General features: G+C 42.9%; 1 protein-coding gene and 1 pseudogene across 6 annotated transcripts in view; both read right to left on the bottom strand.

The window, feature by feature from the left end:
- gorasp1b (golgi reassembly stacking protein 1b) overlaps nt 1-4,682 on the bottom strand; it is a 41,248-nt gene extending 36,566 nt beyond the window's left edge. For all 6 annotated transcript variants that reach the window (XR_011676512.1, XR_011676513.1, XR_011676511.1 and 3 more), the window contains exon 1: nt 4,542-4,682. Coding sequence is in view for 3 of the 6 variants with exons in the window: in XM_071414070.1 (XP_071270171.1) it covers nt 4,542-4,604 (63 nt within the window). In the remaining 3 variants the exon portion in view is untranslated. The remainder of the gene's footprint in view (nt 1-4,541) is intronic.
- A 7,124-nt stretch (nt 4,683-11,806) lies between these two features.
- The window catches only part of LOC139583226 (cysteine/serine-rich nuclear protein 2-like), a 40,651-nt pseudogene continuing 35,132 nt past the window's right edge, over nt 11,807-17,325 (bottom strand).

Below are 17,325 nucleotides of genomic sequence, written 5' to 3'. Positions count from 1 at the left end.
AATAGCTTTATATTAGGCTATAGCCTACAAATAGCTTTATATTAGGCTATAGGCTACAAATAGCTTTATATTAGGCTATAGGCTACAAATAGCTTTATATTAGGCTATAGGCTACACATAGCTTTATATTAGGCTATAGGCTACAAATAGCTTTATATTAGGCTATAGGCTACAAATAGCTTTATATTAGGCTATAGCCTACAAATAGCTTTATATTAGGCTATAGGCTACAAATAGCTTTATATTAGGCTATAGGCTACAAATAGCTTTATATTAGGCTATAGGCTACAAATAGCTTTATATTAGGCTATAGGCTACAAATAGCTTTATATTAGGCTATAGGCTACAAATAGCTTTATATTAGGCTATAGGCTACAAATAGCTTTGTATTAGGCTATAGCCTACAAATAGCTTTATATTAGGCTATAGGCTACAAATAGCTTTATATTAGGCTATAGGCTACAAATAGCTTTATATTAGGCTATACATAGCTTTATATTAGGCTATAAATAGCTTTACATTAGGCTATAGGCTACAAATAGCTTTATATTAGGCTATAAATAGCTTTATATTATACTGCAAACTACTGTTGCTTGTTCCTGAACTGGCCGGACGGCAGAGCTATCCTTCAGCACCACAGGTTGGTTTAAAACCTCTTCAACATTCCCATCCTGCCGCTGTCCTGACAGTACCATGAAGGCCACTCCAATCACTTAAAATGACATCTGATCAGGACCTGTTGCCTACGTCTAATAGTCCTGCTCATCACGGATTATAGTCACAATGATTAACTGGGTGGTTCCCGCCCTGAATGCTGATTGGCTGACAGCCATGGTATATCAGACCGTATATCATGTGTATGACAAAACATTTATTTTTACTGCTCTAATTACAATTGGTAACCAGTTTATAACAGCAATAAGGCACCTTGGGGGTTTGTGATATCAGCATGCAGGGCTAACCCGAGCCAGCCAGTTTATAATAGCAATAAGGCACCTCGGGGGTTTGTGATATCAGCATGCAGGGCTAACCCGAACCAGCCAGTTTAAAATAGCAATAAGGCACCTCGGGGGTTTGTGATATCAGCATGCAGGGCTAACCCGAACCAGCCAGTTTATAATAGCAATAAGGCACCTTGGGCGTTTGTGATATCAGCATGCAGGGCTAACCCGAACCAGCCAGTTTATAACAGCAATAAGGCACCTTGGGGGTTTGTGATATCAGCATGCAGGGCTAACCCGAACCAGTTTATAATACCTCCCCGGGCCTTAATGTTTAAACAGAACATGATGGTGCTCGTTTAGTAAAGTTAGATCCAAGCTGAATCAATGTCTTGGAAGATCACATCATTTATTTGCATTTTACATGAACAGAACCGAATATAATAGTAGGCTTATAGAGTCACGAACGCCTAGGCTAATGACTTCTCCAAAAGCTAATTGGAGTCAGCTAACCTGGAGTCCAATCAATGAGACGAGATTGGAGATGTTGGTTAGAGCTGCATTTCCCTATAAAAAAAACTCACAAAATCTGAGTTTGCTATTCACAAGAAGCATTGCCTGATGTAGACCATGCCTCGAACAAGAGAGATCTCAGAAGACCTAAGATTAAGAATTGTTGACTTGCATAAAGCTGGAAAGGGTTACAAAAGTATCTCTAAAAGCCTTGATGTTCATCAGTCCACGGTCAGACTAATAGTCTATAAATGGATTAAGTTCAGCCCTGTTGCTACTCTCCCTAGGAGTGGCCGTCCTGCAAAGATTACTGCAAGAGCACAGTGCAGAATGCTCAATGAGGTTAAGAAGAAGCCTAGAGTGTCAGCTGAAGACTTACAGAAATCTCTGGAAGATGCTAACATCTCTGTTGACGAGTCTACGATACGTAAAACACTAAACAAGAAGGGTGTTCATGGGAGGACACCACGGAAGAAGCCACTGCTGTCCAAATAAAACATTGCTGCACGTCTGAAGTTCGCAAAAGAGCACCTGGATGTTCCACAGTGCTACTGGCAAAATATTCTGTGGACAGATGAAACTACAGTTGAGTTGTTTGGAAGGAACACAACACTATGTGTGGAGGAAAAAAGGCACAGCACACCAACATCAAAACCTCATCTCAACTGTAAAGTATGGTGGAGGGAGCATCATGGTTTGGGGCTGCTATGCTGCCTCAGGGCCTGGACAGCTTGTCAACGGAAAAATGTATTCCCTCGTTTTATCAAGACATTTCGCAGGAGAATGTAAGGCTATCTGTCCACCATTTGAAGCTCAACAGAAGTTGGGTAATGCAACAGGACAACGACCCAAAACACAGATGTAAATCAACAACAGAATGGCTTCAAAAGAAGAAAATACACCTTCTGGAGTGGCCCAGTCAGAGTCCTGACTTCAACCTAATTTAAAAATGCTATGGCATGACACTGTGAGCGGTTCACACCAGACATCCTAAGAATATTGCTGAACTGAAACCGTTTTGTAAAGATGAACGGGGTCCAAACTTCCTCCTGGCTGTTGTTATTAAATCCAAGGGTTTACATACTTTTTCCACCTTACACTGAATGTTTACACGGTGTGTTCAATAAAGACATGAACATGTATAATAATTTGTGTGTTATTAGTTTACGCAGACTGTGTATGTCTATTGTTGTGACTTAGATGAAGATCAGGTCAAATTTTATGACCAATTTATGCAGAAATCCAGGTAATTCCAAAGGGTTCACAAACATATTCTTCCCACTGTACTGATATATTCTTAATTCCATTGTATTGTTGTGAAATTGTTAGCCATTACTTGTTAGATATTACTCCACTGGGGTATCTGTACTTTACTATTTATATTTTTGACTACTTTTTTACTTCACTACATTCCTTAAGAAAATACTGTATAATGTACTTTTTACTCCATACATTTTCCTTGACACCCAAAAATTGTCTTTACATTTTGAATGCTTAGCAGGACAGGAAAATATTCCAATTCACACACCCCATGCCATAAGACTCCTGAACATCTAATGAAATGGCTACCCAGACCATCCCTGGTCATCCCTACTGCCTCTGAACTGGAGGACTCACTAAACAGAGAACATCCCTGGTCGTCCCTACTGCCTCTGAACTGGAGGACTCACTAAACAGAGAACATCCCTGGTCGTCCCTACTGCCTCTGAACTGGAGGACTCACTAAACAGAGAACATCCCTGGTCGTCCCTACTGCCTCTGAACTGGAGGACTCACTAAACAGAGAACATCCCTGGTCATCCCTACTACCTCTGAACTGGAGGACTCACTAAACCGACATGCTTTTCTTGCCAATGATGTCTGAGTGTTGGAGTGTGCCCCTGGCTATCTGTAAATAAATAAAAACTAGAAAATGGTGCCATCTGGTTTGCTTAATGAAGAATTTGAAACGATTTATACCTTTTACTTTTGATACTTAAGTATATTTAAACCAAATACTTTTACTCAAGTAGAATTTTACTTGGTGACTTTTACTTGAGTCATTTTCTATGAAGGTGTCTTTACAGAACTATGACAGTTGGGTCCTTCTCCACCACGGGCATCATCTGCTCTAATTCGCTCACCAAACAGTAATTTAGTAAGATTTAAATGCATATTCCCATGAAACTGATTGTGACCAATCAAATGATTGGAATAGAGATGCCGTTTGGACGTGTCGACGGTAGGTAAAACGTGACGAATTATCACTGATGATAACCTATTGTGAAATTAGGTATGACTAACTTGGTGTTTTGAGGGTATTAAAAATAGAAAATGTTTGAGACAATATGTGTGGGCATTAGACATACGTTTCAATTGGAGGCTGCATGTTCTGCATATTCTATAACAGCTAGTTCATGATCCCGGTTCTACAACGACAGGCTGCTACATCTGTCCGTACAAACTCTGATTGTGGACGTGATGACGTCATCTACACGTCCGCCACTCCCTCACCCGCAGGTTAAAACATAACACGTGACCACTGCTTTTCAGCTTCCAATGACATGTGTAGCGCATGGAGGACATGTGAAACTTACTCCGTCCCACTTGCGCCAGCTAGTTTTTCGCATGACGGCGAGCGGTAAAACACTTCAGTAGGGCGGTCACGTGTGCTAACAAGGCAGAGGTCCCGAGTTCGCGCCTGGTATGGGCCGAAACGGGAGGAACTCACTAAGCAAGCGGCGTGACGTCCTTTATACATATATAACACAAACATAACGTTATCTGCTAATAACATGGCAATGTCACTGCAGAAGTCAGTCCCCAAACGCAACCAATAGATTGTAAACAGTATAGCTGATTGGCTAACTAACCACGCAGACGAAAAGAGGTGTGTCAGCGCCTCATTATCACAGGCATAACGTTACAGAGCAGAAGGCAGTCTAGATCTCAGTAAAGGCAGGTGACCAAGTTGCTGATTTCTGCTAAATTAATATATATATATAACGACACACTAATGGTTCACTGTCTTTAAATCAAACTATAATGTTTGCTAGCTTGTCTTGAGGACACTACTGGTTAGCTAACTAGCACTCATTAGCAACCTACCCCATGGACATGGTATCCACTTGTCCCCCCGTCAGGTACTATTGAGCTTTGACTTATGCCCATCGCAAACTAACGTTCCAGTTTTGTTTAACTAAGGTGAAGTAGTACTGTCATTTTGAATGTGTTGTCTTAGCCGAGGAGATATGCCTCCACGTCGCACAGAAACTACTCTGTATGCCAGCCAGGCAAAAGTAACAAACAGAGATGACGTGCCAGACGCATCGAGCGGTGTGGAGCAAAGATGTGAAGTCCACTCTGTGTTCGATTAGTATGAAAAGATAAAAGGTACAACTCGTTTCACCCGGAACACGTCTTAACACTTGTAATAATCATTTGTCAGTTGCCTTTTTCACGTGTCAAAAGTATTTTTTTTGTACACGTGATTTCTTTCACCTGTCCAGTGTGAGTTAACAGGTCATTTGAAAGCTTGTTATGGTCAGTTTTACACGTGTTCTTTACACCTTTGTGCATTTACAGGTGATATGAATGCTTATGGCCACCAGGGGCGTCAATACATCCAGCCAGCTTCCCCAGGAACATGGGGAGAGGGCCAGAGAGGCTTGAGGCCGACCCAGGGAAGGATGCCCGTCTCCCGGAGAGGAGTGCCTACCTCTCCCATGTCCACAAGGGGGCACCAGTACATCCAGCCAGCTCCCTGCAGCAGGGAGATGAGAGGGCTGAGGTCGACCCCCACCCAGGGCCACCAGGGGGCACCAGTACATCCACCTAGCTCCTTGCCATAGGGATTGGGGGGAGAGGGCCGGAGAGTGCTGGGGCAGACCCAGTAAGGGCGGCTAACTCCCGGAGAGGGGGCCTGATCCACGGCCACCAAGGGATGCCACTAGATCCACCCAGCTCCCTGAGCCAGGGAAAGGAGGGGGCCGGAGAGGGATGGGGCCAACTCAGGGAAGGGGGGCCAACCCCCGGAGAGGTTGCCCGATCTCCACCCGCTGCCAAGGCTGCAATGGGGCACCATTCCAGCCAGCTCCTTGCCCCAGTCATAGTCCTCAGACTGCCCTCCACACAACAGGCCCAAAAAGGGTGACAGAGCAGGCAACCTCCACAGAGGACCATATAGAACGCTGTGCAGGGCCCTTAACCCAAACCTTATTTTCAACGCAATTTCAACATTAGATTGCTTTAACAAACTGTTAGCCGGGTTAAGTCATTGTGTTTGAGTTGAAGTTTTACCCTAATTTCAATGTTTACAATGATGGTTGAAATGAGATGCAAACCATACTGGTTGATGACGTTTTGTAAATTCACTTGTGTTTTCAACATAGATTCCACACATTAGGTTAACAATGACGTTGAAACAACGTTGATTCAACCAGTGTTCTGCTCAGTGGGGTGGAGCTGGTTATCGGCCATATTGAAAAATGTGTACCCTATGATTAAATCAGTATTAGCTAGGCATCATTGTTTAGACTTTCCCTAGCTTTATGTAACATGTGGTGCATTCATTATGAAGGCATTTTGCAAAAAATTGGTTACCTGTACCTCTTTGCTGGATGTAATGCATTCCTATGGGATTTCATATAGGGTGCAACTTTTTAAAGTTTTTTTTGTCATACGCAGTGCATTCGGAAAGTTTTCAGACCCCTTACCTTTTTCCACATTTTGTTACGTTACAGCCTTATTCTAAAATTGATTCAATTAATGTTTTTCCCCATCAATCGACACACAATACCCCATAATAACAAAGCGAAACAGGTTTTTAGAGATTTTTGTAAATGTATTAAAAATAAAACAGATACCTTATTTACATAAGTATTCAGACCTTTTGCTAGGAGACTCGAAATTGAGCTCAGGTGCATCCTGTTTCCATTCATCATCCTTGAGATGTTTCTACAACTTGATTGGAGTCCACCTGTGGTAAATTCAATTGATTGGACATGATTTGGAAAGGAGCATACCTGTCTATATAAAGTCCCACAGAGCAAACACCAAGCCATGAGGTCAAAGGAATTGCTCCTAGACAGGATTGTGTCGAGGCACAGATCTGGGGAAGGGTACCAAAACATGTCGGCACTATTGAAAGTCCTCGAGAACACAGTGGCCTCCATTCTGAAAGGGAAGAAGTTTGGACCTACCAAGACTCTTCCTAGAGCTGGCCGTCCGGCCAAACTTAGCAATCTGGGGAGAAGGGTCTTGGTCAGGGAGATGTTCCTCTGTGGAGATGGGAGAACCTTCCAGAAGGACAACCATGACATGTAGCAAAATTTATGTAGCAAAATTTGAAAGTGTTTTTTACATTGGATAAAAGTAGAGACTCAAAGCTAGATAAATGGTATATCATACACTACAGTTGAGGAACAATGGGAAAGTAATTCTGCTTTGAAAGTTGATAACTTTTGAGAAAATGGCCCTTAGTGGCTTGTGAAAGTGTTCACCCTCTTGGCATTGTTCCTATTTTGTTGCCTTACAACCTGGAATTAAAATGGATTTTTGTGGGGTTTGTATCATTTGAATTACACAACATGCCTACCACTTTGAAGGTGCAAAATATATTGTGAAACAAACAAGAAAGACAAAAAAACTGAAAACATGAGCGTGCATAACTATTCACCCCCCAAAGTCAATACTTTGCAGAGCCACCTTTTGCAGCAATTACAGCTGAAAGTCTCTTGGGGTATGTCTCTATAAATTTGTCACATCTAGCCACTGGGATTATTGCCCATTCTTCAATGCAAAACTGCTTCAGCTCCTTCAAGTTGGATGGTTTCTGCTGCTGTACAGCAATCTTTCTCAATTGGATTGAAGTCTGGGATTTGAGTAGGCCATTCCAAGACATTTAAATGTTTCCCCTTAAACCACTTGAGTGATGCTTTAGCAGTATGCTCAGGGTCATTGTCCTGCTGGAAGGTGAGCCTCCATCCCAGTCTCAAATCTCTGGAAGACTGAAACAGGTTTCCCTCAAGAATTTCCCTGTATTTAGCGCCATCCATAATTTCTTCAATTCTGACCAGTTTCCCAGTCCCTGCCGATGAAAAACATCCCCACAGCATGATGCTGCCACCACCAAGCTGGGATGTTGTTCTCGGGGTGATGAGAGGTGTTGGGTTTGTGCCAGACAGTGTTTTCCTTGATGGCCAAAAAGCACAAATTAATCTCATCTGACCAGAGTACCTTCTTCCATATGTTTGGGGAGTCTCCCACATTCCTTTCGGCGAACACCAAATGTGTTTGCTTATTTCTTTCTTTAAGCAATGTCTTTTTTTTCTGGCCACTCATCGGTAAAGCCCAGCTCTGTGTGTACGGCTTAAAGTGGTCCTATAGACTCCAATCTCCGCTGTGGAGCTTTGCAGCTCCTTCAGGGTTATCTTTGGTCTCTTTGTTGCCTCTGATTTATGGCCCTCCTTGCCTGGTCTGTGAGTTTTGGTGGGCAGCCCTCTCTTGGCAGGTTTGTTATCGTGCCATATTCTTAAACATTTTTAATAATGGATTTAATGGTGCACCGTGGGATGATCAAAGTTTCAGATATTTTTTTATAACCCAACCCTGATCTGTACTTCTCCACAGCTTTGTCCCTGACCTGTTTGGAGAGCTCCTTGGTCTTCATGGTGCCCCTTGCTTAGTGGTGTTGCAGACGCTGGGGCCTTTCAGAACAGGTGTATATATACTGAGATTATGTGACAGATCATGTGACATTTAAAGTCCACCTGTGTGCAATCTAACTAATTATGTGACTTCTGAAGGTTATTGGTTGCGCCTTATCTTATTTAGGGGCTTCATAGCAAAGGGGGTGAATACATATTCATTTTTTTAAACAAGTTATTTTTTTCTTTTCACATCAACAATTTGGCCTATTTTGTGTATGTCCATTACATGAAATCCAAATAAAAATCAATTCAATTACAGGTTGTAATGCAATAAAATAGGAAAAATGCCAAGGGGGATGAATACTTTTGCAAGGCACTGTAAATGTTTTGCTACACCTACTGGAGAGCTCTTCTTTGTCTAGACATCGTTCCTCAAGCCTTAGCTCCACCCATCTCTTTAAGGAATCACATGAGGCCATGTGGTAAACACACGCTATATCAAATAAAATCCAGGTTTGCACAGGATACAGAAGGTGTAAATGGCACAGTGAAGTGGTTACTTGCATAGTAGCAATAACAAAAACAGTACGTGTCCAGAAAATAGTTTAGCAATATTAGATGACACTTACCCGACACACTTGTGTAAATTGATGGGTCATGTGAAGGAAATGCTATAAAACACCCTCCCAGACACATCTAGCTAAGTGGATGGGTCACTATTGTCTAGACATGTACACATGTTCATGAAATACAAAAGATGGATGTATTCACCCCTAGACACACCTGGCTAATTTGATGGCTCATGTAGTAATTCGGCCGAAGTGGAGTCTTTCGTTTAGACATGTAGCTAGCTAAACAATGAACCGGCATAATCCCAACTCCTACTACTACCAATACAAACATTGTCATAGCTGTCGTGTGAATCTGCAGGTAGCTAAAGCTAACAAACTAGGTTCAATGTTAGCTAGCTAACATTAGGCTATAACTAGCAATGCAAATGGACTTCTGATTCGAGTAATATTAATACACAGATCATATACGTAACGTTAGCATGATGGCTTGCTAGCTAATGTTTGCTAGCTAACTAACAGTATGCTTTAACTTGCAATAAAAATGACTTTCTGACAAAATTAGAAACTTATATATGAAACTGTAGCTAGACTCTTACACATGGATGTATGCTTCTCAGCAAACCGGATCCATTTAACTCTGTTTTGTTTGTAGCTACATTTTGTTTGGCTAGTGCTGTGTCAAGTCACTCCGGTTCACACTGACCGTGGCGTGGGCAGAAAGTAGCCCATCACTTTTTCCAACTGAAAAATGCCGATAGCGTCTGATAAATTCAGGTCCTCAATGTTGTTGAGAAAAGGAGCAAAACGTTTGTAGTTCTCGATGGCTGACATATCTTTCAAAAGTGGTGCGGTAGAAAGGACTGTCAACACATACTGAACAGCTCATGTTATAGACAGAAGCATGTTACATGGCAGACCAATCCAAACTCATCTCCCGGCATGTCCGGCCCATCCATTATCTCAGCCTATCATGGCTAGCGAGAAGGTTCCTGGCTTTTTCCATGGCTAAACCAACTAGGCTCGTAATTTAACAATTTGATTTGTATTTATGGATGGAATACACATTTGTTATTAAGGCACATGAACGTTCACATGTTCCAGAAGGCCTTTCTGCCAAAAAACTGATTTAGATGTATTTTTTATGTTTACATTCAAATGCCTTTTCTTTAAATGCAGTCGCAAAAACCATCAACCGCTATGATGTAACTTGGCTCTCATGAGGACCGCCACAGGAAAGGAAGACCCAGAGTTACCTCTGGTAACTCTACTGAACTTATCCTCTACAGCAGTCTCAGAAATTGCAGTCCAAATAAATGCTTCACAGAGTTCAAGTAACAGACACATCTCAACATCAACTGTTTAGAGGAGACTGTGTGAATCAGACTTTCATGGTCAAATTGCTGCAAAGAAACCACTACTAACGGACACCAATAAGAAGAAGAGACTTGCTTGGGCCAAGAAACAGGAGCAATGGACATTAGACCAATGGAAATCTATCCTTTGGTCTGATGAGTACAAATTATAGATTTTTGTTTCCAACCGCTGTGTCTTTGTGAAACGCAGAGTAGGTGAACGGATGATCTCTGCATGTGTGGTTCCCACCATGAAGCATGGAGAAGGTGGTGTGATGGTGCTTTGCTGGTGACACTGTCAGTGATTTATTTAGAATTCAAAAGGCACACTTAACCAGCGTGGCTAACACAGCATTCTGCAGCAATACGCCATCCCATCTGGTTTGCGCTTAGTGGGACTATCATTTGTTTTTCAACAGGACAATGACCCAACACACCTCCAGGCTGTGTAAGAGCTATTTGACCAAGGAGGAGAGTGATGGAGTGCTGCATCAGATGACCTGGCCTCCACAATCACCCGACCTCAACCCAATTGAGATGGTTTGGGATGAGTTGGACCGCAGAGTGAAGGAAAAGCAGCCAACAAGTGCTCAGCATATGTGGGAACTTATTCAAGATTGTTGCATTCCAGTTGAAGCTGGTTGAGAGAATGCCAAGAGTGTGAAAAGCTGTCATCAAGGCAAAGGGTGGCTTCTTTGAAGAATCTCAAATATAAAATATATTTGTTTAACACTTTGTTGGTTACTACATGATTCCATGTGTTATTTCATAGTTTTGATGTCATCACTATTATTCTAAAATGTAAAAAAATAAAAATAAATAAAGACAAAGCCTTGAATGAGTAGGTGTGTACAAACTGTAGACTGGTACTGTATGTCTCCATCTTTACATGTCTCTAGTGAACCAGCAAAGTTAAAACCAGTAGCTGCTGTTTTCTACTGTTGTTGGACTGTAAAAGTCAACTCAACAAAGCATCAACTGACCCAGACAAAGGCCAGCCAGGGTGAAGGGGTACAAATCTGATGGGGTCAAAAAGCTGGGTAGAGGTTGAACACTAAAGAAAAATAACAATATAGGAATAGATGTACAAAATAAAAAGTCAAGGATTTAACCTCTACAGGATTGGTGGGTCCCTCTCAGGGCAGTTGAGCTAACGTAGGCTAATGCAATTAGCATGAGTTTGTAAGTAACAAGGACATTCCCCCAGGACGTAGACATATCTGATATTGTCAGAAAGCTTAAATTCTTGTTAATCTAACTGCACTGTCCAATTTACAGTAGCTATTAGAGTGAAAGAATACCATGCTATTGTTTGTGGAGGGTGCATAGTTATGAACTTGAAAAGTTATTAATAAACCAATTAGGCACATTTGGGCAGTCTTGATACAACATTTTGAACAGAAATGTAATGGTTCTTTGGATTAGTCTAAAACTTTGCACATACTGATGCTTTCTAGTGGCCAAAATCTAAATTGCACCTGGGCTGGAATAATACATTATGGCCGCTCTCTTGCATTTTAAAGATGGTACAAAAACATACATGGTTTCTTCTTTGTATTTTCTTCTACCAGATCTAATGTGTTATATTCTCCTACATTCATTTCACATTTCCACAAACTTCAAAGTGTTTCCTTTCAAATGGTTATCCTTGCTTCAGGTCCTGAGCTACAGACAGTTAGATTTGGGTATGTCATTTTAGGAAATCTGATGGGGTCAAAAAGTTTGATAAAGGTTAAACACCAACGAAAAACAATGTCCTTAAAATGGGAATAAATGTACAGAATAAAAAAAGTCAAGGATTTAAGAAATAAAATGTTTTATTTTGAAGGAACAAACTGTCAAAAAGGACTTTAACGGCCAGTTAAAGAGTGACAATGAGAAAACGATAAAGCAGCTTGGATTGCTCTGCAGTACCATTCAAGCAGAAAATATGTACAACAAAATACACACATTGTAAATAAAAAAAGCCATGGTACTTCACATGAATAATTACCCATTGTTGCCATGTCTTCATTGATAATGGTGCATTTACATCAGAGAAGCTCAGGTGTCCTGTTGGTGGCAATATAAAACCCCATCGGGTGATCTCAACCCATAGAAAACCCCATCGGGTGATCTCAACCCATAGAAAACCCCATCGGGTGATCTCAACCCATAGAAAACCCCATCGGGTGATCTCAACCCATAGAAAACCCCATCGGGTGATCTCAACCCATAGAAAACCCCATCGGGTGATCTCAACCCATAGAAAACCCCATCGGGTGATCTCAACCCATAGAAAACCCCATCGGGTGATCTCAACCCATAGAAAACCCCATCGGGTGATCTCAACCCATAGAAAACCCCATCGGGTGATCTCAACCCATAGAAAACCCCATCGGGTGATCTCAACCCATAGAAAACCCCATCGGGTGATCTCAACCCATAGAAAACCCCATCGGGTGATCTCAACCCATAGAAAACCCCATCGGGTGATCTCAACCCATAGAAAACCCCATCGGGTGATCTCAGCCCATAGAAAACCCCATCGGGTGATCTCAGCCCATAGAAACCCCTATCAGGTGGATTTATACAAGTCAGCAAATTAAGGCAGATAGCAGAAGAATACATTTTCACTGTGCATTGTTCACTGTTCAACGTATAGAACAGTCAGATAACATATAGACAGTATGAATGGGAGCACCATGCATAACGTCTACACCCCTCAAACTCTGGACCTCCAAGCCAGATCCACTGCCTTTTTTCATTGTTCCCCTCTAAATCAGGGACTGATTTAGACCTGGGACACGAGGTGTGTGCAATTATCAGGTAGAACAGAAAACCAGCAGGCTCTGGACCTTGTAGGGTAAGAGTGGAATACCCCTGTCTTATAGGAGGCTCGCTATAGGCTGGTTGTAGAACAGAAAACCAGCAGGCTCCTTGTAGGGTAAGAGTGGAATACCCCTGTCCTATAGGAGGCTCGCTATAGGCTGGATGTAGAACAGCTGTAGGATGGGATATGTACCTCAGGCTTTTTGCATAATATAGCATTTTTTTTCTCTCCACAAAACCTTGATTTTTGATCATTTAATTTACAATAGAATGTGATCTCGGTCACAACCAGACCATTTAGAGTACAATCATATTGTATATTTTCTAATTCATTTTAGTTTTATAGTCATTTCATAGTCCCAAAACAATCTAACTGGTGAAAAATCCTTCAAAATGCTATACAGCAATAGCCTTCATAATAGGCATCTCTATAAGTCATATATTAAAGGTTTCAATATTTCCCCCAAAAATTATGCAATTTGTATTTTCTTAATAAAATAATTTGTCAGTGATACAGATTATATATTTTATCCTTTCAATCTACATAAATTAGTTAGAAAATATTAGTGTGATTCTCTATGGTAACATTATAGGCAGAAATAGATAGACTCATAGTGCTAATGTTTGATTTAGCAAGTAGGTTACACAGTATTCAGTCCCACAGCTAAAATGGAAGCACTGTGCTCAGGGATGGAAGTTTAGCCTAATTTTCAGACTGGGCTAGTAGAAAATGTGCCAAAAACACAGTAACAACAACATCCCTCGCTCTCTTATAGCCCAACGTCATAAATTAAATAAAATCTGAAATAATTACAAATAATTTAACCAAAATGTAATATGTAAAAATATTAAAAGAATAAAGGCCCAGTCAAAAACGATTTCCTGTGTTTTATCTATATTTCCACACTATGAGGTTGGAATAATACTGTGAAATGATGATAGTGCCCTTTAAAGTGTAAAAGCGGTTTGAAAAGACCGGCTGAAATGTAAGCCTCTTTTGTTGAGATTGAGTTTTGTCCTTCCATGGTCACCATGCAGTAAATGAGTTAATAGACCAATAAGAAAGAGTTCCAAACCTCTCTGCCAATAACAGCTCATTTTCTGTTTCCCCTCCCCACTCAGACCACTCCCAGACAGCCCGAGCTAAAATCTAGCCTTTTGCTAAGAATAATTTTTTTTCCTTCTTTGTGACCAGTTTAATTGACAACATTCCCAGTAAGGTACTTAATTATTACTCAGAAATGATTTGATATTGAAATAAAAAACAGCTGCATTGGACCGTTAAATAATTTTGCAATAGATTTAGCTTTTAAATAATCCCATATTCCCAAATCCCAACAATGTCTCTGAGCAAAGCAGGGATGTTATGGACTAAGGGAAGGCAACTCGAATGGCACTATTCCTTAATAGCGCCCCTCCAGTCAATAGGGTGCCATTGGGCTCTGGTCTGAAGTAGTGCACTATATAGGGAACAGGGAGCCATAGGGCTCTGGTCTGAAGTAGTGCACTATATAGGGAACAGGGAGCCATAGGGCTCTGGTCTGAAGTAGTGCACTATATAGGGAACATGGTGCCATAGGGCCCTGGTCTAAAGTAGTGCACTATATAGGGAACATGGTGCCATAGGACTCTGGTCTAAAGTAGTGCACTATATAGGGAACAGGGAGCCATAGGGCTCTGGTCTAAAGTAGTGCACTATATAGAGAACATGGTGCCATAGGGCCCTGGTCTAAAGTAGTGCACTATATAGGGAACATGGTGCCATAGGACTCTGGTCTAAAGTAGTGCACTATATAGGGAACAGGGAGCCATAGGGCTCTGGTCTGAAGTAGTGCACTATATAGGGAACATGGTGCCATAGGACTCTGGTCTAAAGTAGTGCACTATATAGGGAACAGGGAGCCATAGGGCTCTGGTCTGAAGTAGTGCACTATATAGGGAACAGGGAGCCATTTGGGACAAAGTCACTGATACCTAAAGTAAGATTGCACTTCCAGGTTATAAAAATCAAACTGCTGCTTGAACCTACGTTTATCAGGCTTTTTTATCTGAAAATAAATTGAAAATCATAAAATAACCCCCCCCCCCCCCCAAAAAAAATGACAAGTAAAAGTCAAATCATAGATGGTTCATCAATCACCAGTTTCACAGATAAAGTGCTGACCAAGGAGCTTACGGAGGGACTGCTGTACCCTACCAGAGCCTTGGACACCATTATGGAGGTCTCTAGCTTTAGGATGAAACACAGGGGCTGACCGTCGACCCCCCCTAACTCCAGTCAACTGGGACGGAGCACAGAGACGTAATGGAAGCTGGGGTTATGATAACGTTGTGATTCTAGTGGGGGTTTGTCTGTATGTGTGTATGTGTGTAAAAGCAACACCCACCACAGTGCTTCAATGGACAAAACGGTCTGCTTCCTAAAGCTAGAAAAAGTCCCTGAGGTTGACATTCAGCAACGTTTAAAGATTCATTGACCATATTACAGATTGTATATCCCCAAACAGAACAGCAACTAGCACCAGTTACCCTCTGTGTTGTGTCAGTGTGGAGGGGCAGGCTTGGCTCCAACACACGGCATCAGTGTATGGTCACAGATACATGACTCAGATTACACAATCGAGCGTTCACTTTTATGTTAAGTCTCACTTTCTTCTTTTTCAAATGAAATGTTCGCTGCCATTTCATACAGCAATAAATCCCAACTGCTTTTGCTAACATTTGGAAGGCAAGAACGGAATCTCATTAACAATAGATAGATAGCTTCCTCCAACAGCAGTCTGTTTACACGGACTACCGTCCCCCCTAATTCACTACATAGCCCAGAACACAGTTGGCAGGTCAGGTCCGGTTAGTTAACCCCTGACGGCTTCCTCCAAACACTTGATTGTCTGAACGTTGCAGGGGGTTCTGGGACAGATTCTGACAGACCAATCAGAGACTCCAGGAGGCAGGACCCAGGGTCGCTGGCCTGTGATTGGCTGCTGGGGTAACTAGGCAACTGGAAGTGAAAGAAGGTGTCCATGTGTTGGTACTCCTTTAGGGAGTTGTAGAGGGAGGAAGGACCCAGACAGAAACCATCAAAGAACTCCAGGTCAGACTCTGAGGACAGGCTGAGGTCCATGTAGCTGGCAGCGGTGCCATCTACTGAGGACAGGCTGGCAGCGGTGCCATCTACTGAGGACAGGCTGGCAGCGGTGCCATCTACTGAGGACAGGCTGGCAGCGGTGCCATCTACTGAGGACAGGCTGGCAGCGGTGCCATCTACTGAGGACAGGCTGGCAGCGGTGCCATCTACTGAGGACAGGCTGGCAGCGGTGCCATCTACTGAGGAAGAGGGGGTGTTGGGGCAGTCTACTGAGGAAGAGGGGGTGTTGGGGCAGTCTACTAAGGAAGAGGGGGTGTTGGGGCAGTCTACTGAGGAAGAGGGGGTGTTGGGGCAGTCTACTAAGGAAGAGGGGGTGTTGGGGCAGTCTACTGAGGAAGAGGGGGTGTTGGGGCAGTCTACTGAGGAAGAGGGGGTGTTGGGGCAGTCTACTGAGGAAGAGGGGGTGTTGGGGCAGTCTACTAAGGAAGAGGGGGTGTTGGGGCAGTCTACTGAGGAAGAGGGGGTGTTGGGGCAGTCTACTGAGGAAGAGGGGGTGTTGGGGACACTGCAGCCGCTGTGGTGGAACAGAGCGTTGCCTTGGTTAGCGTTATCATCTAACAGTTGTGATATGGCCATGGCCCGGTTGTCTCTGTGCACCTCTAGATTGTCATTCTCCTCTGGGAAGTCTGCCGTGCTAAACCCTGTCAACATCCACGGCTGTTGCTGTAGACGTTGCTCGGGGTAGCAGCGGTTGTCATTGACAACACGGTTGTTTACATTGTAGTCGTCGTTGTCGTCGATGTCGCTGAAGCTGAGGATGCGGCTCAGTCCGTTCTCATCCAACAGGGGGCCGTCCTCCCGGGAGCGCCGCCCTATCTCCGCCCCTTCCTCCGAGTATTCACTCCCCCCAGAGGAGGCAGAGGAGTCGGTCATGTCGCTACTCCAGCTGTTCTCCCTGACCGCCGCCAGCTTTGAACTGAAGTGGAAGGAGGGGCGGTCTGGGATGGAGGGGAGGTCGGACAAGGGGTTGTTGTAGTAGTGACATGGGGCGGTCTCTCCCAGGTCCTCTTCCTCTGGTCCAGACGTCTCCTCCAGTCTCTTCTCCAGCTCTAGCTTCATGATGGTGTGGATGTAGTGGGTCTGAACCCGGCTGGAGTTGAACTCTATACGCCCTTCCAGGTTACAGCAGCCATCCTTAGTGCAGCCGCAGGGAAATGACGAGTGGTCCATCTGGGGAGAGAAGAGGACGTTCAAAATCAGGTTCTGCTTTGTCACGGAGGGATCAGAATATTGTAGTACAGTGGTCAAATAACCACTGCTCATATTGTTAGGAATATAAAGTATTTAAAACATGAGAGGTCAGTTTACTATTAACATTGAAGTTGAAGAAATGTTCATATGTGAGTTTTCATTAGCAAA

This window comes from Salvelinus alpinus, chromosome 8 (genome assembly GCF_045679555.1).
Source record: "Salvelinus alpinus chromosome 8, SLU_Salpinus.1, whole genome shotgun sequence".
Classification (NCBI taxonomy): domain Eukaryota; kingdom Metazoa; phylum Chordata; class Actinopteri; order Salmoniformes; family Salmonidae; genus Salvelinus; species Salvelinus alpinus.
Note: the sequence above shows the minus strand (reverse complement) of the source record. Positions and strands in the feature narration are given on the sequence as shown.